Raw genomic sequence first — 23629 nt, 5'->3', positions numbered from 1 at the left:
ACGCCCACCATGAATGACCCTGCCTGGCCCCCGGGGCACCTTCTGCCAACAGGCTGCACACAGCTGTGAGAGCAGGTCACGGCTGCAACCGGTGGCAGGAGCTCTGAGCTCCAGTAAGACCCAGGCCCGGTCTCCCACGAGCAGTGCACAGACCCTCTGACCGCTGCTCCAGAGAGGACTGAAGGTTGGTGTCCCCTCCATACAGTGGAGAAAACTGTGGTCCTGAGGGGTGAGGTGGCCTTATTTTCAAACAATACTTGTTCTGGGAAGGCAGGCCTTGAAAGTAGTCTTATTCATAATGCTTTCTTCATGAAAGAAAATATGGGTGATTAGTTCATGTACAAAACTCAACTTAAAGTGGATCGAGGACTAGGAATTAAACCAGAGACCCTGCACCTATTAGAAGAAACAGTAGGCCCCAATCTCCATCATGTGGGATTAGGCCCCAACTTCCTTAATCAGACTCCTATAGCACAAGAATTAAAATGAAGAATCAATACATGGGATGGATTCAAACTAAAAAGTTTCTTCTCAGCAAAAGAAACAATCAGTGATGTGAATAGAGAGCCTACATCTTGGGAGCAAATTTTTACCACCTGCACATCAGATAGAGCACTAATCTCTAGGGTATTTAAAGAACGCAAAAAGCTAAACACCAAAAAACCCACAAATACCCAATCAATAAATGGGCCAAGGTCCTGAACACTCCTTAGAAGATGATTTATAAACAATCAGTAAATATAGGAAAGAATGTCCAACATCTCTAGTAATTAGAGAAATGCAAATCAAAACTAAGATTCTAGCTCATGCCAGTCAGAATGGCAGCTATTAAGAACACAACAATAAATGTTGGCAAGGATGTGGGGAAAAAGGTACACTCATACATTGCTGGTGGGACTGCAAATTGGTGCAGCCAATATGGAAAGCAGTATGGAGATTCCTTGGAAAGCTGGGAATGGAACCATCATTTGACCCAGCTATCCCTCTCCTTGGTTTATACCCAAAGGATTTAAAAACAGCATACTACAGGGACACAGCCACATCAATGTTTATAGCAGCACAATTCACAATAGCTAAATTATGGTACCAACCCAGATGCCCTTCAGTGGATGAATGGATAGGGGAATTTTGGTATATATACCACAGTGGAATATTACTCAGCATTAAAAGAGAATAAAATCATGGCATTTTCAGGTAAATGGATGGAGTTAGAGAAGATAATGGTAAGTGAAGCAAGCCAATCCCAAAAAACCAAAGGCTGAATGTTTTCTTTGATATGAGGATCTTGACTCATAATGGCGATTTCAGGGGAGCATGGGAGGAATGGAGGGACTCTAGATAGGACAAAGGAGAGGGAGGGAGAGGGAGGGGGAAGGGGTAGGAAAGACCGTGGAATGAGATGGACATTTACTACCCTAAGTACACGTATGAAGACACGAATGGTGTGAACATACTTTGTAGACAACCAGATAGGAAAAATTGTGCTCTATGTGTGTAATATGAACTATAATTCATTCTGCTGTCATATATAACAAATTAGAATAAAAAATAAAAAACAAAAAAATAAAATATGGGTGATTAGTTGGTTGTCAAGTCGCTCTATTACTCATCTCAGCTATTAAATGCAGATGAACCAAAATCAAAATGTTTACCGATCGCCCCAGCCCAGCTCTACAGCACAGTCTCTACCCTTAAAGGGCCTTGATGGAGCCAGGGAACCAGGCTCAGGGATTTCGGGTGCGTTCAGAGGGGAGCTGGAAGCCACAGGGCTTCTGACCTGGTGTTAACCGGCAGCAGAAGGCAGGGCTGGACCAGGAGCCCACAGAGGGCCCTTCTCATGCTCAGGGCCCTCCGGTGACACAGCTGTGGGGACAGAAGCCCATGATCCACCCAGCCCACATGAGAACCTCAGTCCCGCTCCATGGTCCCTCCTGTCCCCACGCATCTCACCCAGCCCCGCAGCAGCTCGTAGGCCGTGACGCCCAGGGACCACCAGTCGACAGGGTACGAGTACCCGGGGCCTCCGTCCACGTACACCTGGAAGACTTCGGGGGCTGCCAAAGACAAGACAGAGAACACGTTGCACGTTACAGTTGGTGACCCCGACCCTGGAGGGGACGCGGGGAAAGAACCCAGCTTCTCGGGAGGTGCAGCCAGGATCCTCTCTCATGGCGGTTCCCGCCCTCGGTCAGCCAGGAGCAGGCTCCAGGGCAAGGTGCAGCATCCCAGGAAAGAGTGGCCATCTGGGCAGAAGGCAAACAGGAGCCCTAGAGGCCCCTGCTGGAAGGGCGGTTCACGTGGCCACGGTAGGTGGGTGCAGTGAGGGGGGGGTTGATAAATAGGGCGGGCGAGACCCGTAGCGAGGAGGGGAAAGCTGAGCCTCCTGCCCAGCTCCCTGGCCAGGTGTCCCCCGGGAGGCTTGGAGCTCTTTGTGCCTGGAGCTGCCTCAGGAGCAGTGCTCTCTGGACACAGGTGGGATCTGATACGAAACACCCAGAACAGGGGAGTGCACCAGAAGGCAGAGGGCGGGGTGCCAAGGGCTGGGGAGGGGAGGGGGTGGAAGCAGCCGCCTTAGGGTTCTGGGTTCCCTCTGGGTGTGATCCTATTGGGAACTAGATGGAGATGATGCTGCACAGCACTGGGGCCGACTGCATGCCACTGAACGTCCACTTGAAGGTGGTCAATTCTGTGTTCTATGAATTTCACAATAGAAAACACAGTGAGGGATGGGAAGAGGGACCACCGAGGTGGGGAGGTGGGCCCCTATCCTTCAGGGCACGGCGGCTGTCCTGGGAGTTCCTGCCCATAGTTCCATGTTTCAGTTTCCAGAGAAGACAAAGTCTGTCCCAGGGAGCCACATGGGTTGTGCTTGAAGCCATCTGGACTTCATTTCCAGGCTGGCACTAGGCATGGGGGCAGGTGAGAAAGAACAGGGCGGCTGGTGGGGAGGTGCAGAAGGGCCTGGGCAGCCCCGGCACGATGGCGGGGAGGAGGTGGGGGCAGGGCCTCGTCAAAGGAGCGCGGAGAGGACTTCTGATGAGGCCGACTTCCTGCTTGACAGAAGCACTTGTGGCCACAAGACACAATCAGACAGACGCTCCCCTCCTTGTGCTCCTAAGCGGGGGATCCAATAAAATAACTAAACAGACACATGACGGAGGGGCACCGATCAACACCAGGAGGAGCACACAACAGGGGAGCAGATAAGGGGAGGAGGAAATTCCAGACCTTGAAAATAACAGGCCTACCCTCCCCACCAGAATCCAGCTCTGGGGCCCCTTCTCTTCAGACAAGTCTGTCTGTGGCTTTTGCAATGACCCTGCGGCTGGCTTGCCATCTCTGTGTCCCGTTCTTCAAGTCTTTGCTGAGCAGAGACCATGCACCCAGCACCCCTAGACGGTCTGACCAGAGGCCCTGTCGAGACTCTCTATTTTCTTCCCATTTCATGTGGTGCTCCTTTCCCTTCTCCAACAGCATCCAGGATGCGCCAGTGTCTGCCACCCTACACAGACAGATTCCAAGAGGGACCCTGAGCCAGCTGCACAGAGCTGGCAAGTGCTCTGCTCTCCGCTGTGTCCCTGTTGAATCAGGCTCACGCCTAGGATCTTTCAGTTTAAAACATGCTCTGGGCCTGGAGGGAGAATGGGGAAATCCGGAGCTTGAGGAAATGTCCCCTTAGGTTATTTGATCTCGACAAAGGCCTGTGGGAAACAGGCAGACAGGCGGCTGGCTGGAGCAGGGTTCAACAAGCTACCTGAACTCCCTTGGCCTCCGTCTATAAAATGTGCCTTAATAGCAGTGGTTTATTCATTGACTGTCGGGAGGATTAACTAGGCTAACACAAGCCCGCCGCTCAGCAGGATGCCCGGCCCAGGGTGCTCTGTAAACAGCAGGCATCATGAATGGGGGTTGAGCGGCTGCTCTGCTCTTCCTTAGCCGTCCCACCACCTGCACAGTCACCCAGACCAGAAAGTGGGTCTGTCCTGAACCCCATCCTCCTCAGCCTCCTCTGGACCCTGAGGGTTTGCATTTTCAGCATCTTTTTGTGGGTCCCTTCCTGTGACCCCCAGTTCAGCCTGACTCCAAACTCAACAAGCTGACCTGTTCCCGAAGCATCTGAGAGAACATATCTACTGGTTTCTCAGCATGTGCTGGGTCCAGGCTGTGTTCGCCCACGTCCCACCTGGATCCCAGGACCTAGCCAGAAGCTGAGCTTGAGCACACCCTGAACCACAAGCCACACGCCTGTCCCCCTTCCCTCTATCCCGAGGGCTCTGGGAGAGGAGGAGCCTACGCATCCCCACATCTGGACAGCTGCTGGACAGCAGGACAGTCCTGAGGAATTCAGGGTAGAAACTGCAGGTGACTGATCCTCCCAGCTGTCATGACCAATCAAGTGACAAACCCCCTCCTCCCGCAGCGCTTGGGGCTGATGATTGAACAGAAACTACACCTACGTCATAACTCTTATGCCATCAAAATGACCGCTTTGGTGGCCTAGAGTCATAGTGCTTAACCTTGAGGGCCAGGTCCAGGTTTAGAGCTGGAATGACGGGCACAAGCCGTGTCCCGGACAGCAGCCTTTCACAGATGGGTGAGTGGCGGCAGGTGCTGTGTTGGGGGTCAGTGCACACGTCTACCTACCCTCCCAGATGCCAGGGAGATGGGGGCCACATGAGCTCCATCTTCAGATGAGGAAGCTGAGGCACAAGGGGGTGTGTTTGGAGGCAGCACCCTGAAAAGATATGTCCAAGCCCCAATGCCCGGTACCTGTGAATGGGACTATATCTGGAATAGAGTCTTTTCAGATGTAATTAAGTTAAATATCTTAGGGAAAAACAAAGGACCCTGGATTTAGGTTGGGTTCTAAACAAAATGATTGAAGTATTAAAAGACCAAGGGGAGTGGGGTTTGGGACACTGAGGAGATAACTCTGTGCAGAGTCCAGAGTGATACGGCCACCAGCCAAGGACACCTGGAGTTGCCAGGGGCTGGAAGAGGTAGGGGCTCCTTCCCTGGGGACTCCTGGAGGAGTATGGCTTTGCTAGTGCCTCGGTATCAGACTTCTGGCTTCCAGAACTGTGAGAAAATAAGTCCTGTTGTTTAAAGGCAAGGGACTTGCCGGGGTCACCTAGAAGCTCAGCAGAGCTGCAATGAGTGTCTCTGGGCTTCAGAGAACAAATCCTTCCCCTGCACCAGGGACCACCAGGAGGGGACTGAGCTTCTGGGATCAGTGTCTGATACATTCTCTGCTTTCTACTCCTCCCTCCCAAGCTTGCTACTCAGCCAGTACACAGTAGGTGCTTAATAAATGCATGTCACTAGCTCTTTCACCTTTATGCCACAGAGCTGGTCCAGCTTGTCCATGTCTGTCTCAGAAGTAAACGCAGCTCTCAGGCTCTTGAAAGGTCTGTGTGGCAGAGGTGACGGGTCCTCTGGAAACCGCTGGGCTGTGTCCCCTCCTTGTTAGAGTTGGCTCTTGGCTCAGGAGGAAGAGCAACTTGCCCCAGCTACCCTCTTACTCCCTCTAGGGGTGACTCCAGGTTCGGGAGTTTGCATTAATGCTGCAGGTGATGCAGCTGTTCATTCCAGGAAAGATTAACAATAGTGAATAAGAGTACAAGAGAGCCCTCCTAATAACACGATATACTGTCATAAAAGTCATGGGAGTGCCATCTGCTTCTCTCTGAGAATATCTTCTTCTTCTGTATTTCCTCTTCTCCTCCATATTCCCCTCCCCTCTCCTCTTCTTCTTCAATACAGGGGATTGAACCTGGGGTACTTTATCACTGAGCTACATTCCCTGACCTTTTTTATTTTTTTTTTTTACTTTTGAGAATGGTCTTGATAAGTTACTCAGGAGTGCCTCAAGCTGTCAATCTTCCTGCCTCAGCCTCTTCGGTCATTGGGATTCCAGGCACACACCACTGTTCCTGGCTTATACTTCTTCATGTGTGGTATGCATGAGCCACCTGATGAGATGAAGTGAGTGGCAGGCATTGCAATGTAGCTTTAGGCTACCAAGTAAGAGCTACACTGTGATACTGTTACTGTTGATCTGATAACATAGTGACTAACGGGAGGGTAAGCTATATAGTATAGATACACTGGACAGAGGCATGATTCACAGCCTGATCTGGACAGCATATTTTATCACACTACTCAGAACAGCACAAACAATTTAAAACTTATAAACTGCTTTATTCTAGAATTCTTCCTTTAGTATTTTTGGATCACAGTTGATCTTGGGCACTTGATGGCAGGGGGACAGCTGTATTGTGCCACTGTGATTGCCCATGCCATGCCGGCTCCCCCCGCTCAGCTCTGGGCTGCTACCGGAACACCTCATCTCTCTCCCTCCCTCTCTCACTTCCCTAATTCACCAGGCCCTGTCATCAAAGATGTAGCTCCAGGGCCACATTCTCCAAGAACTGACCTGTGCAGACAAGGCTCTTCACACAGGCGTGGACCCTCAGGATGGCGCACTGTGCTATTATTGTCTCCTCATCCCTGGGCCACCTGGAGCCTTCCTCTTTGCCCCCACACTCTCTCCACCTCTTTCTGCATTTGACTTAATGGTCTGCTTTCTCTCTGGGCTCAAAGCTCCTTGAGGGCAGGGAACTTCTGTTTTCCCTGGTCCTCCATGCCTCTCCTGGCATGAGGACATACAGGGAAATCTGTTGACTGATTAAAAAGATCAACAATCGTGATAGAAACAACAAGCATTTATACAGCCCTCCCCTCAGGCCAAGCCCCGTTCCAACCTCTTTACATACAGTTTATAAATAAGCTAATCTTGAAGGAGCAGCAGCCGCGTGCAGAAGCCTGTTGTAGGAGCTCAGCAAGAATTCATCCTCCTTCCCAACAACGTGGAGTCTGAGCCAGCTGTCACGTGTCCCACTGAGGAGGGAGCCCTACGCTCTGGGCCAACACTGTGAAGGACTCTTGGGGCAGGAGAACACTGATGACACAGTGAGCAGATCCTCTGAGTAGGCTGTGCCACACCCAGCAAGGCTGTCCAGGCTCAACGTCTGCATAGGCCTGCTGAGATTACGGGTGGATGGAATTCCTTCAGGTCATCTAGGAAAAACACCAGCTGAAATTTCTTCCAATGCCCCATCAAAGGAACAGCCACCAGCAAGTCTGTCAGCAGCTCCTGGAAATGCAACTGCAAACATCACCACCTGTGCACAGCATTTGTGTGGAGCTTGGGAGACACAAAGAGCTCTACCTACATACAATGAGCCATCCCGTCCTTGAAGCAACCTGGGCCAGATGAAGAAACAGGCCCAGTGAGGCCCAGGGAGATAGTGAGTGGAAGAGCTGGACAGGAATGTCCTTATAACTCAAAACTCAGGCTCCAGACAGTGGTTCCCTTGTTACTATGAGAATGAGAAGCAGCTTTGTTACAACACCAAGCGTTGCCATGTTAATGTGGCCGTTTACTGAGCACCTACCAGGTGCCAGGAGCTCTTTAGGATTCTTTGCATGGTATGTCCTCCCTAGAGAGCTAACTCGACACACTGTGCTGAGGCCAGGGACCTACTGAGCTCCACCTGCTCTTTCTCATTTTATCCTCAGGAGGGACTTGCGAGGTGAGTACTATTATCATGTCTATTGCAGGAATTCGAAGCTTGGAGAGATTAAGTGCCATGTCCAAGGGGACCCAGCTACTGAGGCTCCAGGCCCCAAATGAACCTGGTCTCCTCCATTCTCCAGGGCTAACCACAACAACAGTCAGAACCTCGCTCTGTCTCCTGCGAAGTCCTTGCATTTCCCAGCATGATCCCATCTTTATGTATATGATGAAAATAAAACTCTAGATAATAAATATGTATACACACACATGCGTAATTCTGCATATATCTTATGTTTTATAGTGCAACACCTCTCCACAATTGATGTGTCAATTCAGTTGGAATCAAAAGCAAGTGCATTTATGAAGGTCCAGGAACTTCACCTTTGAGGAAATCAGGGTTTTGATACGACCCAAAAGAGAAAACAAGAGGTTTCTCCATAACATGCACGTTAACACGATGAGGGAAACTGTTTGGAAACTGGTTCTGGATTCCCCGCAGCACCCGTTTCCTTCCCCCACCACATGCTTGTTGTTTAAACAGAGAGGGGGAGATGTTGAGAGCCACAGCCAAAGGGGCCCCAGCAAACTTCCAGCTGCCAGCACCCCACCTCCCGAGGACTCATCCACCCTCTGCTGTGTGCTGCTTGCTCTGTGGGTTCCTGGGAACCATTAGCACACCGCTGGGCACCGTGGAGCCTTGGCTGTGCCCCCGGCATGGCCCAGGGCAAGTGAAGACCAGCTTCGCCTCCTGCCACCACCTCCACCAGCAGCTGAGTCATTCTTTGGAAGCAGATTTGAAGTAAAAATTGACTTTGGATTCCCAGGGCAGCAGAGCACTACATAACTGACCTTCCAGAGGGCGAGGGCACACAGTCTGATGAAAGAGGTTGTCTTCCTTCCCCTGAAAAATGTGTGCACGCACTTGCTGGGATTGCCACCCTATGCTACCCACACGGACTTCATTTCTTCACTAGACCAAAACCACCAACAGCATGATGACCTCCTACAGTGACCTTGTCAGCCTGCCGCTCCAGGGCCGTGAGCGCTGCTGAGGGTCCTGGCGGCTGCGGTGGAGAGGGAGATGCCCGTCTGCCCCTGGCCTGCGCTGACAGCTTCCAGGACCTAGTTCGGCAGCAGTCATTCCCTGCTGGGCTGAGGACAGAGAACCCACGTTCCAGCCTGGAGGAGGCATCGAGGGACTTTCCCTGGTCCCCCCAGTGTTCTGCCCTGGGAGGCAGAAGCTGGAGGAGTGAAATGTTTGGCCCAGCCAGGGCTGGCCCCCAGCTCCCCTTCCCACTGAGACTTTCACGGCAAGACCACGTCGCCAGCTTGACCTCCCGGTCCAGGACAGCCGGACTGTGCAGCTGGCACCTCCGCCTGCAGGTCGCTCGGGCACAGCATCCACCTGCCACGCCCACTCCCCCTCACGGCCCCTCTCCTGGCTTCTGTCTCAGCCGATGGTCTGCTCCGTGGCAGTCTGAGGCCGAAGGGTCAGGCGGGCTGACCCCTTGCGAGCCTCTGTGTCTGAGCACTTGATTCCTCGCCAGCCTTGTCACTTTCCCTTTCAGGAACTTCCTCCCTAGCCTCCTCTGCCCTCTACTCTGCTCTTCTTCATCTCTGCCTGCCTCATGCACTGGCCTTACCACCTCCTGCCTCCACTCTGGGAGGCCCACCGCCCCCTGCCCCTGAAAGACCTTTCCAGGTCCACAGGACCAGGATCAGAGAGCTCGAGGTGCCAGGCTTTTACCACTGAGACTCAGCTCCCAGCATCCGGCACCACGGCCTTGGGTCATTTGTATCTCAGTTTCCTTGTTTGTAGGAAGGATAACAACATCTGCTACATTAGCCTTTTGGGAAAATGGAGCCATGTGTACTGTTCACTGAGCACACAGTACCTGCCCCAAATGCTCTCCCATCGAATGACTGCTGGTTACTGACATGCTCAAAGCACTGGCTTAAAACCATTTTACAACTGACTGTTCAACAAAGGTCAAAATCCTTATCACGACAACTTTCTAAAAACAGGCCCCACCACCCCACGGCCTCCTACCCGGCCACCATCCTTTCTCCATCCATTGTGCTGACTTTGAAGAACAGGATGCACTTTTTAACCTTCTATGACTTACTTGCCTGATAATCTTCACTCTGTCCTTGGTTCTCACGAACTCCTATTTATACTTCAAGACCCAGACCAGATTCATGCCCCCTGGGGAACAGTCATGGAGGCCCTTGTCATACCCCTCCTGGCCCAGAGATACAGCCATCCACACTCCAGACTCTGCCAGCCCTTGCCCATTCCTCCCAGGAGCATGCCCAGCAGCGTGCCCAGCAGCATGCCCTGGCTGTGTCTTAGTAAATGACACTCACACCCTCTTTCCTGGACTTTGAGCTCTCTGAGGAAAGAGGCAAGACTAAGTCAGCCCCAGATTCTCAGGGACTCTCACCAACCTGTTCTGGAAGTAAATGCTCTGTGCATCACAGTGGCAAAGAAGTTGATGTCACAGAGTCCTGGCTTGGGATCCTGGAGGCTGCCTTTACTGGCTGTCCGTCATTGTGCAAGCACTTTACACCAGAATAAGTTTCCAATAACATGGCATAACAACGGTCCCCACCACATGACAATATATATTATATATATATATATATATACACACATAAGATGTGACAACTTCAGTTCCAGGGGTGGCACAAAGCATGTTCCAGACAGATGTGAGCTAGTTTTCAATACTGAACAGGCAATAAAATGCATGTGTAAATGAAGGCCCTGCTCCATAGAGGCACCAGCTGGACATGTCCCCAAATGATTCAATAGCTCTGTCATAATTCTGTGCATTAAAATGTACCAAGAATCTGTGGAAAATAGAGGTGAGCAGCAGGCTTACCTCTCCCTGGATTCCTTGGGGTAATTTAATTTGCTCTGCTCATAGCTAGCCAGATGAACTTGGGTATCACATGCTTGCATAGTAATTTGAGATAAAAATGAAACCACCACATCAGTCTGATAATTTTTCTCTTTCTGGGTATGTTATTAGCATTAAAAGCAACAGAAAAAAGGGTTTCATTAAAGTGTAAGAAACTGTTCAGCTATTGACCATTAGGACTTCACAATTGGCAGGGGAAGAGGAAGAGGGGAAGTTTAGTTGGCTAATGAGTAAATAGGGACACACTGCAGAAATAAAACATGAACCAACACCAGAAAACCGCTTCATGGTACTGGGTCAGAATCAACTAGTAGATGGAAAAATCGGTTTCCATGGAGAGTGATAGTCTAGCTGGAAACAGAGGATTGATCAGTGCAGGTTACACAGTTAATACGCAACACTGGGGATGAGCTTCTAAATACCATCTCATGCTGATAGAAAAATTCACTTACATACAGGTTGAGTAGCCCTGAACCAAAATGATTGGGACCATAAATATTTTGAATTTCTGATCTTTTCAGATTTTAGAGTATTTTCACATACCTAAAGAGCTGTCTTGGGGATGGACCCATGTCCAAACATGAAATCCTTTTAAGTTGCATATATACCTTATGCATATAGCTGGAAGGTAATTCTTTATAATATTTTTAGCATGCTTGTGTTTTCACTGTGATTTGTCACATGAGCTCAGGTATAAACTTTTCCGCTTGTGGAATCATGCCAATGTTGAAAGCCTTTTGAGTTTTGGAGTATTTTGACTTTCCTATTTTTGTTTTAGGGATGCTCAGCCCACAGCACCACTCTCTTAAAGGACTCCAGATTCTCTGTTTATCCAAGACAATTAATGCTTTCTAAAACTTTCCCACTGCACTTGCCATAGGGACCGAAAGCTCCAACATGGCGTTCAGTGCTGCGTGGTCTGGCCCTGTCTGTGAGTAGGGCTCCTCTTCCTCGCTTGCGTTGCTCAGGTCAAACTAGTTTTCTTTCAGTTCTACGGGTCACACACACTCTTTTTGCTTCAGGGCCTTGGCAAATGCAGTTCCTTCTCCATGCACTGCTTTGCCATCTCTTTTGAACAATCGTGACTCATCTTTTAGGACCCAGCTGGAAAGTTGACTTTTTTAGCAAAATTGCTTTGGGCCTCTCCAGTCTAGTGCATCTACCCCATCATCATCTCTCTTTTCCCTGACAATTCTTACAAAGATTTTAAACAATTTTGTTCGGTCTACAAGGTACAAGTTGGAGTGTCATGCCTAGCTTAGTGATGGGAAGAAGCTAGAAAATGCACATGACCCTAACTTTTCTGGAACCCACTAGCTTGAAGTCTGGAGAAAGTCAGACGCCTCCAGCAGAGAGGGAGGTGTTGCCTTGGGAGTGTTGTGGGAAGAAGGCAGGGCTGCCGACCAGAGGGTGGGAAGACTTCAGCTGAAATGCTTGATGAAATGCTCAAGGTCGGGTTTGGGCCTAAGTGACAGAATTGAACCAATGTTTTTCCAGATACAAAGGGAATCTGCATCTTCTCACAAGGTCTTCTCTATAGACCTCACTGTGTGGTCAGGAAAAAGACCAGGCCAGGAAAGGAGACGGCAGAAGCTTACCTTGATGGCACAGGACTTAGGGAAAAGAATAACTGCTGTGTTAGGAAAGGTAAGGACTGCTTGACCCATCTCCCCATATCTTGATGGAAAAATGTCTTAGGCTCATGGAGGAAGGCAGCAGATTCTTCAAAAGGCACAGACTAATACCCATGAGGGTAGGGGATTGAACAAAGATCATGAAACTCTGCAAGGGAAAGAGAAAGAAAATCATTCTGAACTCAAGACAGTGCTCTCCTCCTTTGGGGAAAGGGACAAGATCAGTGAGAAATACCTTTAAGAGTCCCAAGACCAATAGACACAGACCTTCCTGACTGAGCCTGGACCAAAACAACAATGATCATGTACGGCCCCCACCAAACGAGATCATCAAGTGTCAGGTACCAAGATGCAGGAGCCCACTGCCAGGGCAAGGCGCATGGAGAGGCAGAGGCCTGCAGGCAAACCTCGAGCTGAAGGTGGAACAGGGCCATTGAGGAAAATACTCACTGGTCTGATTCTAGAGGTGGTGCGCTGAGGGGAACCATAGCAGAACAAAACCCGTGTCAAGCTCAACTCCTGACCAGATTGACTCATCCCCCGCCCACACCAACGCAAAGGCACAGAAGCAGAGAAGTCAGTACCATTCCTAGGAATAGACACAGTCCTACACAATGTCCAGATTTTAACCCAAATACAGGACATGTGACAAAGCAAGAAACAAAACCCCATTGTGAGAGAGAAGGAATTCAATAGAACCATATTCAGATATGAACTAGGTGTGGAGACTGATAGACAAAGAATTTAACATGTGTCACTCTCCCTAGTGAAGAACTGTAGAGCTTGCATTAACCACAGGAACGTAGGCATTCTGTGCAGATTCAATAGGTATTTCAGCAAAAAGATGGAAAGTATAAAAATAATCACACAAAAATGCTAAACACAAACACATACCAAAACAGAGTGCCAGACATGAAAACATGGTTCCAAAAGGCTCATCCACAGACCCAAAGGGAGGTCAAAAGAAGTTACTTAAAATGAAACTCTTAAAAAGAAAAAAAATGGTGGTAGTGGTGGTGGTGATAGGGACAGAGTATCCAAAGGCTGTGGAGGAAGTTCCAAAGGTCTATTTATGTATAATTGGAATCCCAGAAACAGAACAGAGAAATACAGAATGCATCAGAAAAAATTTTTGCAGAGATAATGACCAAAAAATTTGCAAAAACGACAAATCATCAAAGTACATATTCAAGAAGTTGAGAGAACATCAACAAAGAAAAACATTGAAAATAAAAACAAAACCTGATACATCCAAATACATCAGATCTAAAACCAAAGATTAAAAAAAAATCTTGGACACAGCTCAAGAAAAAAAGCCATATAACCTACAGAGGAACAGAGGTAAGAATCACAACAGATTCATTATCAGAAACATTGTAAGTCAGAGGCAATGGAGTGACATAAAGAAGACCTGGAGGAGAAAAAAGCTGTTCACTTAAAACATGTATCCAGTTAAAATGGAAATCGATAGTTTCCCAAGAAAAAAAAATTTTAAAAAACAAATGAATTCATTCCCAGTAGACTTGCATTGTAAAAATGTTTATAGGAAGTCCTTTAGGTAGAGTGAATATGAGGTGCTACCAAAAGAAAAAGTGAAGCTACACAAACAGAAAAAGAATACCAGAAATAAGCAAAAAAGGTAAGCATAAAATTAAATTTAAAAATTTTTAACCACTATAAAATATAATTGAATATCTGAAGCAAAAATAAAATCAGTGAATTTTGAATTTATAGTAAATAGCACAAAAGATGTATGCAAGGATTTGAGAGTATGTTTTTTTAGAGATTCTTACATTATTCATATTCAAGCATAGATTCCAGTTAATCGATAATGCACATTGTAAATCTACATCAAACTCTGAATTGTTGATTTTAAAAAGAGGTATAAATAATAAGCTAATAGATAAGTTAGAATGGAATCATAAATAATCATCAAGTAATTTAAAATAAGGTAGAAAAAAGGAACAGAGATAAAATACAGTGAGTAGAAGAATGAGAAAGATGATATACTTAAATTCAGCCATATCAATAATTACATTAAATATAAATGGCCTAAATATCAATGGCAAGGCAGAGATTATTAGAGTAGATAAAAAATGCCATCTATATGAAGTACACTTTAAGTGTAAAGGCACAGAGACAGGTTAAACAAGGGGCAGAAAGAGGAATTGATGGGAGTGTGCAGGAGGAGGCTTATCCTGACCCATGAGAGAAGACTTTTATCATCTGTTTTTGACAATGTCATGCTTGTACCCCGAAGTCTGCCATGGTCAGAGTCCTTACATCATGATAAACAGCAAAATCTACAAATGAGTACTTTTTTCTTTCTCACCTGAGGACATTTGTTAAGCACTTACCAGAACACTACTGAATACATCATGCAAACACTAATCAGGAGAAGGCTGAAATGGCACATTAATATAGTTGTCCCTCTGCATCTGCAGGTTTCAAATCCAGATTCAACTAACCACAGAGTAAAAACATTCAGGGAAAATAAAAGTCTGTACTGAACATTGTCAGCTTTATTTCTTGTAATAATTTCCTAGATAAATACAGCATAACATTTTTTAATAGTCTTTATATTGTATTTATTATATACAATAATCTAGACAGGATTTCAAGTCCACAGGAAGATGAGTGTTTATATAGTACTACACTGTAACATAAAAGGGCCTTGAGCATTTGTGAATTTTGGTACTCTGAGTGGGGGGTGTCCACTCAGAGTGAACCAGTCCTTCACAGACAGTGAGGGACAACTGTGTCAGGCAAAGTGGACTTTAGAACAAGAAATGAAAAAGATATTACATAATGACCCATGCGGCAATCTGCCACGGAATGTAACTGTCCTAAGTATGGAGTCCCCTTACACAGAGCAACAGAATACATGAGACCGTAGTGGAAGGAAAATAGACAAACCCACAGTTGGAGTTGGGAGTTTCTACCCTGTTAACTTGGTAACTGATATAAGAAGTAGGCAGAATGCAGCATGGATAGATAGAAGACCTGAGCTACACCGTAAAGTGCCTCAATCCCACGTTTAAAGAACGTGTGACCCACAGGAACGTAGGCATTCTGTGCAAGTGTACAGACTACTCACCGAGACAGGCCATGGCGTGCTGTAAGACAAATGACATCCGCAAGACAAGTGAGAAGAAAGGAAGAGAAATCACGTCCCATCTTTCCCCTGATCATTGCAGATTACACCAGACGTCAATGGCAGAAGGGCACATGGGAAAGCCCAAATATTGTCTGAAATGTTTGTAACTGAATGAAAATGGACACGTAAAACATCAACATCTGTGGGAGACTGCTAAAGCTGGACCTCAAGTCTGTAGCACTAAATGCTTACGTTGGAAAAGAAGAGAAGTCTCAGTCAATTATCTAAACTTCTATTTTAAGAAATTAGAGTATGGAGAACAAATTAATGCCAAAGTAAGTAGAAGCTAGAAAGCAATAAAGATAAGAGGAAAAAAAACAATAAATAGAGGAAAACAATAAAGATAAAACCACTTCTTTAAGAAGACCAACACACTTGATAAACCTCTAACAAGAATGACAAGGAAAATCAAAGAGAAAGCGCAGTTACCAACTTGAGGATGGCAAAGGGACATCGTTGCTGAATCTTTATTCATTGAAAGGATAAAAATGGGTGTTACATAGGCTCTGGTTCTAAGTGTCCCCTTCTCTAGAGTGACCATATGAAAGGTTATTTAAAAAGTTAAATGAAATAGGCAAATTCATTCATCCCAGTGGCACACACCTGTAATCCCAGCAGCTGGAGAGGCTGAGGCAGGAGGGTTGCAAGTTCAAAACCAGCCTCAGCAACTTACTGAGGCCCTAAGCAACTTAGCGAAACCCTGTCTCAAAATAAAAATATAAAAAGGTCTGGGGATGTGGCTCAGGGTTAAGAACTGGGTTCAATCCCTGATTTAAAAAAAAAAAAGCAAATTCTTTGCAAGACATAAACTATTAAATCTCAATTAACTTATTTCAGGAAATTGAATTCATCCTTAAAGGCCTTCCTGCAAAGAAAACGCCAGATCCAAACATCTTCACTGTACTGTTCTACAAAATCTACCAAATCCATGCAGATAGAACACTACCCTACGCAAGTCCTTGTTTCAGAAAATAGAAAGGAAGACCCCCACCTCATGCTACAATGCCTGCGATACTCTGATGCCCCAACCACACAAAGTTTTTATGAAAAAATAAAAGGACAAGATTCCTTAGGAACCAGATGTAAATATTGTGAGCTAGACATGAGCAAGCGGATCCCGGCACTGTGTAAAAGGAACCAGACATCAGGACAGATGGATTTATTCCAGGAATGTGGAGGCAGCTTCAGCATTTCAAAATCAGCCAGTGTGTTTCAACAGACTATAGATGTTTGATTATCTCAACAGATTCAGAGAAGCTCTTTGACAAAATTCAAAATGCATTTATGATGAAAACTACAAACTGAAAATAGACGGGATTTCTCAACCTGATAGAGAACAGGCACAAATACCTCACGGCCAACAGCAGCTGACTGGAGGAGCCCCAGATGGTTCCCACCCGCGCAGGCCAAGAGCTTGTGGAAGTCTTAGCCAGAGCAAGCAGGGGGGCTGCATGAGGAAGGAGAGCACCCGCCCTGCAAAGAGGAAATGAAACTGTGGTTGCAAACATGGTTGTCTAGGAGTAATCCCAAAGAATCTATTTTTACAAACTGCTAGAACTGATAAACAAGTTTAGTAAAGTGGTAAGATACAAGGTTCATACGCAAAAATGATATAACTTTAACTTTGAAATTAATGATTGGGAACCCATGATTTTAAACAGCGGTACTTGAAAATCCATTAAATACTTAGGTATAAGTCTAGCAAAATATGTGTCAAATCTGATGCTGAAAATAAAACACACGCACAAAAGAAGTCAAGAGGACTTAACTCATGGAAAGGTATTCTGTGTTGACAGGTGGAAGATTCGTCTCTCTATGATGCACTTCTTTCTAGAATGTCACACAGAGTCACTGTAATCCTAACAAAAACCCAGCAGGATTATTCTCTTGTAGAAATCAACAGCCTGGTTCTAAAATTCACACAGGAGGGCGAAGGACATAGTAGAGTCAAGAAAGCTTTGGAAGGGTTGATGGTTTGTCCCTAATGTCAAGCATCATTACAAAGCTTCAGGGAAATTATCAGCCCAAGGGTGGACGTTTGGCAGGAGCAAAGCAGAATCCAGGGGGAGACCTGCACATGTTTGGTCAACTGAGTTTGACGAAGCCGCAGAGGCGCCTGGATGGAGAAGGAGGGTGCTTTCAACAGCGGTGCAGGAACTACTGGTCGGCCATAGGAAATCCCAGAAGCTCGGTCCACACCTCAAACCTCGTCCACAGGTTGAGTTACGTAGGCTCTGGCTCTAAATGTGAGACCCCAATGTGTAAAACTCCCACAAGAAAGCAAAAGAAAAAACTTTGTGACCTTGTGTAAGGAAAAGAGTTCAGTTGTGACCGAAAATGCAAGATCAATAAATGGAAAGTTGAAGCTGGAACTCACAGACATGTAGCACTTCTGCTTTTTAAAAGATTATTGAAGACAATAGAAAGTCAAGCCACTGACTAGGAGGAAATATTGCAAAATACCTCTCTGACAAAGGAACTATATGCAGAATATGTAGAGAGCTCTTAACACCTAATGAGAACAACAGAAATCCGGTAAATTACTGGGCAAATGGTCTGAACAAGCACATCACACCAACCATAAGGATGGCAAATAGGCAAATGGAAAGAGGCTCAGCCCTGTTAGTCGAGAGAGAACTGCAAATTAAAAACACGCCCTGCCTGTTAGAATGGCCAATAAGAGGGCAGGAGGAGGCCCCGCACTGTCCAGGATGCAGGGCAGCGGCGTCTCCCACCTGTGGCTGTGGGAGGGGAACTGGCAGCCGCTCAGGGAAACCGACTTCTCGGAAAGTCAAGCCTACACTTACCTCGGGAGCCAGCAATCCCAGGGGAGGGGTTCACTCTAGAGAAGGGGACGCTACGGTCTAAAAAACCCTCATGTGGATGTTCATCGTGGCTTTATCCACAGCTATGCAAAACTGGTCACAACTCAAACGCCCTTCACCTGAGGAGCGGACACATGTGCATGCGCCATCCACCAGCGCTGACCGACTCCCCACAGAGAGGAGCCAGCTGTGGGTACACACAGCAGGAGCAGACCCCCCCCCCACGCCTTCTGCAAGAAAGTCACGGAAGAGGCCATGCCCACGAGATGCCAAGCCCACGGCCTTCTGGGACAGGCGGAGCCATGGGTTGAACACCGGCCCCTGGTTGCTGAGGCCTGGGGTCGGGGATCCTGGGAGGGGAGGAACTTTCGAGTATCTTGGTTGCGGAGGAGTTCAGTTCACCTGAGCGAGAGCCTGAGAGAGGGAGCGCACTGCCTAACAACTACCCCTCAAAAATGAGCACCTCAGTCTACAAACGTAGCAGCCTGTGCCTGTCCCCACCATGGCCAGACCAGTGAGGGTGGGGACACTGCGTGAGGAAGGAAGGAGTGAGGCCTGCATGGCCGACTCTCAGGAAGGACGGTGGGCACGGGGCCTCCCTGCTGGGGCTGAGCACCAGCTGCTGCTGCCTCTGGCACAGAGCAGCTCCCCCACTGTCCTCAGCTCCACCGTCAGTCTGCAGACAGTAGGAGTGTTGCAGGAGTGACCCTATTGTGGCACCCTTGTGGGCTCACTATGGCTGCCTTGGGGAGAGAAGCCGAGGTGTGGTGAGCCCCATCTTCCCCTGTGCACCCACCCTCCCTGGGCTACGCCCACTGGTCACGCCCATTGGTGAGGGTGAGGATATCTGGGAGCTCGTCCTGCAGGGAATGTGGGCATGGCCCTGGGCTGGTGCTCAGCACATGCTCAGTAAGCAACCACCTAAGTAGCCGGAAGGACAAGGTTATCAGCTGCCAGGCTCCAACACCTGCCATCTGTCAGGCATTGTGCCGTGTGCCTCCTGCACTGCTGCCATCACGTCCCCTCCACACACCCCAGTGGGACACACTGCACCCACCGCGAACCCCACTTCCCAGATGAGGACACCGAGGTCTTGTGCCCTGGACGCCGGCGCTGGGCATGCACTGTGCCGGGCACTTCGTGCGCCTCTGTTGGGTAATGAGATTCGGCAAGTCCAGCACCGGCCCCTAGTGGAAGGCATCCAGTTGCTCTGAGCTGAAGCCCTCACCTCCCTTGGGCCCACCCCTGGCAAGCCTGGCCCTAACGCCTGTCACGGTCACTGTAAGGGCCTACTCAGAGTCTGGTTGTGCCTGTCCCAGCAGTGACTCACAGGCTTGCGCCCCAGGAGCGCTGGGATCTGAGGACCAGGCGCCATTGTTCCCCTCTGTAGCCCCAGTGCCTGCGGCTGGCCCCGCATGCCCTGGAGCCCCGAGTGGCGGCTGGAACATTTCTGACTTCCAATCTGAGATACTGCAGAGAGACTTTTCCCCCCTTCACTTTCGAATCCCATGTGCTCTTTTAATTAATGAAAATTCAGTTCTATGCAAATGTTTCTTCTGGGACCATCCTCTGTGAGCAGCCTTTTGGGAGCTAACTCATCAGCCTCTTCCCTGAATCCGTGTTTGGAACATTCTGGGAACTCGTTATTGGGCCTTTGAACCGAGGAGCTCAAGTGAGCGAGATCAACAAGCCCGCCGCCACTTGGCACTAGGAGTCGGCAGCGCTGGGAACCGCAGGCTTTGTTTATTGAGAGCTCTTCACTTCCCTGTCTCCCGCCAGACACCGCTGCCTGGTGCTGTTCGCCTTGTGCCTCTGAAAATGCAGCCATTTGGAAAAGCAGGCGTGCTCCAAAGCCCACGAAGGTCTCTCCTGTGCATTCATTCATTAATTCAGGCCTGAGGCTCCTCTAATTAGGACACTAGCAGCCCCGAGTCTCATGCATAGCTGGGACAATATATTTATTTTGTGTCTGACACTACAGCTCTACAATATCGGAGCTCAGTGTCATAAAGGTGACAAACCTTTTATCTCGGCAAAAGCAAAGACTTTACATCCAAATAGATGCGGCTTCAGACTCTGGCCCCTTCACTTACACCTGTGTGACACCAGCAGGGCCAATTGGCCGCTCTGGACCTCAGGCTCCTTATATACCAAATGAGAGGGATGGAGAAAGCTCTCAGGGACCTTCCAAGGATGAAATGTAGCAACAGGTACAAAGTAGGGCCACCATACAAGTGGGTTTCTTATTCCCTTTGCAGCTGGGGCCCCTGTGGGCGTATCCAGCGGGTCCACTCTCCTCTGCTTTCCTTCAGTGGGAGGCCAGGGTTTGAGGTGGAGGAAGGCCATACAGCTCTCCAGGGGCGGGCTCGGGAAATCTGCTAAGCATGGAGTCCAAAGCAGGCCGACTGGTGGGAGCTGGTAGCAAACTGCCTTGAATGTCCCCAGTGGTCCAGGGGCTACATTCCTTGGGATCATTTTGCTTTTTGGAAACAGCCTAGAAACAGAACTAATTTACAGGATTACAGGGGAGGCTCCAAGTGGGGGTTCCTACCGCCATCTCCCCTCTCTCTTCAGCCCTCCCATGGGGGTCCCTCTCTGACTCTACCTGACCTTTCCGGCAGGGTTCCCGAGGCCTCAGGTTGGTGCTCTGCTCTCCTGCTTCCCCGCCTGGGATCTAGCCCCTTCCTGAGGTTTGCTGATCTGGGCCTGGAAACCGCACCACCACACCTCCAGCCCTCCTCACTCCTGGAGGACATCGACTACCAATACGAGGTCCCACAGCCACCTCACCTGCAACGCCCTCACTCCCACCACACCTCCAGCCTGCTGCTGCTGTGACCCCCTCCACAGGAGGTGCTACTGCGACCCCAGCTGGCCAACCCAGAACCTTGCCTCCCCCCTGCTGCCCCGTCAGCTCCCGGGTCCTGCCCATCGGATTTCTCTTGAATCTGAAGGCAGTGACCTCCTTGGTTGAATAGGCTCTGGATCCTTCTGGAAAGGGATTTCAGAAAGGTCGTCGAGAAGGGAAGCTTTGCTGGAGTGGGCAAGCCTCCACCCACGGCCGGGGTCTTCACAGGAGCCGCTAGTGAACGCGCACGTTGTCAGGCCCTTCTGCTGGAGGAGCCACGTCCCGAAGGCCAGGCTGCAGCCGCGCTGCTGAGTGTGGGAGTCCACCAATGACGTCCACCGGGGCCAGTCACCCAACCTCTCTGAGCACCCCCCGCACCCCTCCCCCGTCTGCTCACCTCCTAAATGGGAATAAATAACCGTGCCAGCCTGGCGTTTGTGAACATCAAAGGAAGCGATCGGCTCCGTTCCCGACAGTTAACACTGTGACAAGCCGCCTGTGGCTTTGCCATGTTTTTACAATGTCATCTATTTATTTAATAAGATGAATGAAAACAGCTTAGCTTCTGAGATGGCAGCACAGATTTGGAATCTCCAGATCTGCACTAAACGCAAAGCAAACAGCTATATCAAAACCCCTTGATGTATCTGCTTCAAAACCAGGTTGTCCCCAAATACAAAACACTGCAGTGACGAGTGATGTCTGTCAACAGGAAACAGAGACGCCACGGAGCAGCAGCCGGCCAGCAGGGTTCCCTGGGGCCTCAGTGGAGCTGGGGGAGCCAAGGGTCCCTGTGGGAGAGAGCCGGGGGGGACCGGCATCAGAGCAGCGGGCCCTGCGGACCAGGGAAGCCGTGCCTCAGGTCGGCCTCCTCACGGCCCATTCAGCCAGCAGAGTTCTCCTGAGCCACGTCATCTTCTAAAGTCCACAAGATCGCGCTTCACTTAGGAATGAGCAACAGGAAAGTATCAGATCCCACACAAAGTTATTGTAAGTGGAAGGAAAACGAAGAACAGAAGAACACACTCACAAGGCGAGTACCCAGAAAGAAGGGCCAATAAATCAGAGGAGAAGTGCCATCCCTGCCGCTTCACCAGAGCTGAGTCAGGCGGTGTGTGGTTCCACCAACGGTCACACAAGAACCGGGCCGTCAAGCACCCTGGCCCCGTGCGGTCCCTTCCACACAGCTGCACAGGTGACTTGCTTTGACCGACTGAAGTTCAGAAAATGTGACACAGCCATGCTGCTCAGCATGTGGGGATTATGTGCCTCATGTTGAAACTACTGCCGCTGTGACAGGAGGCCCACCCCAGCCCCTAAGAATGGGAGACCACATAGAGAGAGGCCCCTCCACCTGAACTGACCCCCAGTGGAACTGACCCTCCGCTGGGGCCGAGCGCACGTGGCAGATTGAGCTCAGCCAACATGCAAACAGAGCACCCACCAACCAACAGAATGGCAGAAATGACACCCTGTTGTTTGTCCAAGCCTCTAAGTTTTAATGTGGTTTGTTGTGCAGGAATTGGTAGCTAATATAGGATTCAGAATCAACAACCACCAAAGACATGACACAAAATTAAGCAAGACATGAGAGTACAATACAAATCAGAAAAAAAAAATGCCTCAGAAATCAGTCAAGAGAACTCAGGAAACAAGAGACACAAAGGGAAAATCATTTCAGAAGGAAAAACATCGTAGAAAGCACACAGAGAGACACACAGATAATGCCTTAAGGGAACCGTCACAATGAGGTCATTGTAAAAGAAACAGAGGAAGAGGTAAAAAGGTTTGAGAGAAAGTCACAAATATTGAAGACTGGCAAAGAAGAACCAGCGTTCAGATAAAAGGCACCCTGGCAAGGGGCACTACAGCCAGAGACCAGGCACCTACTGAAAACAACCTTTCCGTGACAAGTCCCCAGGGAAAACCCGCTGGAAATCACACACTGAAGGAGCACTGTGTACCGAGGCATGCAGACCCAGAACATAGCACAGGCGGTATTCTGCAATGCTCCTGGACTCCAGTGAAAAAGGAGACATATGGTTTTGCTCCTACCTGGGCAGGCCAGAGCCGAGGCTTCTGGCTGAGTAGAAACTCCAGCAAACCCAGGGGTGTGGGTCTTGCAGAGGGGACAGCTGGGGAAAGGCCCAGGGCTGGAGAGCGGGGCACACACTGGGAAGCTGGGGTCTGGCGTGGGGTGAGGAGGGCGTGGGGCAGCCGCCAAGGAGGAGAGGCAGGAAAGGCTTAGGTTGGGAGCACTCACCCATGTAGGGCTTGGTGCCAGCCATGGACGAGGCCTTCTCTGCTCCTCTCACCACCGTCGCTATGTTGAAGTCCGTGATGTGAACATGCCCTGCAGGAGCACAGATCACCCCAGTTAGCAAGAAAAACCCGGCTGCCCACCTGCGTCCTTGGGAGGTTTGTGGAAAATGTCAGGACTTCTGCTTAGAGACATGTTTTATCTGACCCTTCAACACTGCCATTCTGTGTGCAGGTCTCAGAATTTGGATTCCTCTGTACAACATACATGTTACTTATGGATACCTAGATTGAGGGCAGGAAAAAGGAACAATGGATTGAAAGTTGAGAGAGGCTGACCTCGAGAATGAAGACTCCTGGTAATCAGCCCAGAGTGTGGCAGGGCTGTGGCCCGGGGTCCGTGGAT

At 48.9% G+C, this 23629-nt stretch overlaps 1 protein-coding gene across 5 annotated transcripts in view; it reads right to left on the bottom strand.

Moving 5' to 3' along the window:
• The window catches only part of Stk32b (serine/threonine kinase 32B), a 271083-nt gene that overhangs the window by 23896 nt on the left and 223558 nt on the right, over positions 1-23629 (bottom strand). For all 5 annotated transcript variants that reach the window (XM_046423486.2, XM_046423488.2, XM_046423485.2 and 2 more), the window contains 2 exons: positions 23228-23317; positions 1951-2054 (listed from right to left, as the gene is read on the bottom strand). In XM_046423486.2, the coding sequence (XP_046279442.1) occupies positions 1951-2054; positions 23228-23317 (194 nt within the window). The remainder of the gene's footprint in view (positions 1-1950; positions 2055-23227; positions 23318-23629) is intronic.

This window comes from Marmota monax, unplaced genomic scaffold (assembly GCF_021218885.2).
Source record: "Marmota monax isolate L192 unplaced genomic scaffold, Marmota_monax_Labrador192_F-V1.1 WCK01_AAM20220418_F8-fsc00009, whole genome shotgun sequence".
Taxonomy (NCBI): domain Eukaryota; kingdom Metazoa; phylum Chordata; class Mammalia; order Rodentia; family Sciuridae; genus Marmota; species Marmota monax.
The sequence above is the reverse complement of the archived record's forward strand: the minus strand, read 5'-3'. Positions and strand labels throughout refer to the sequence as shown.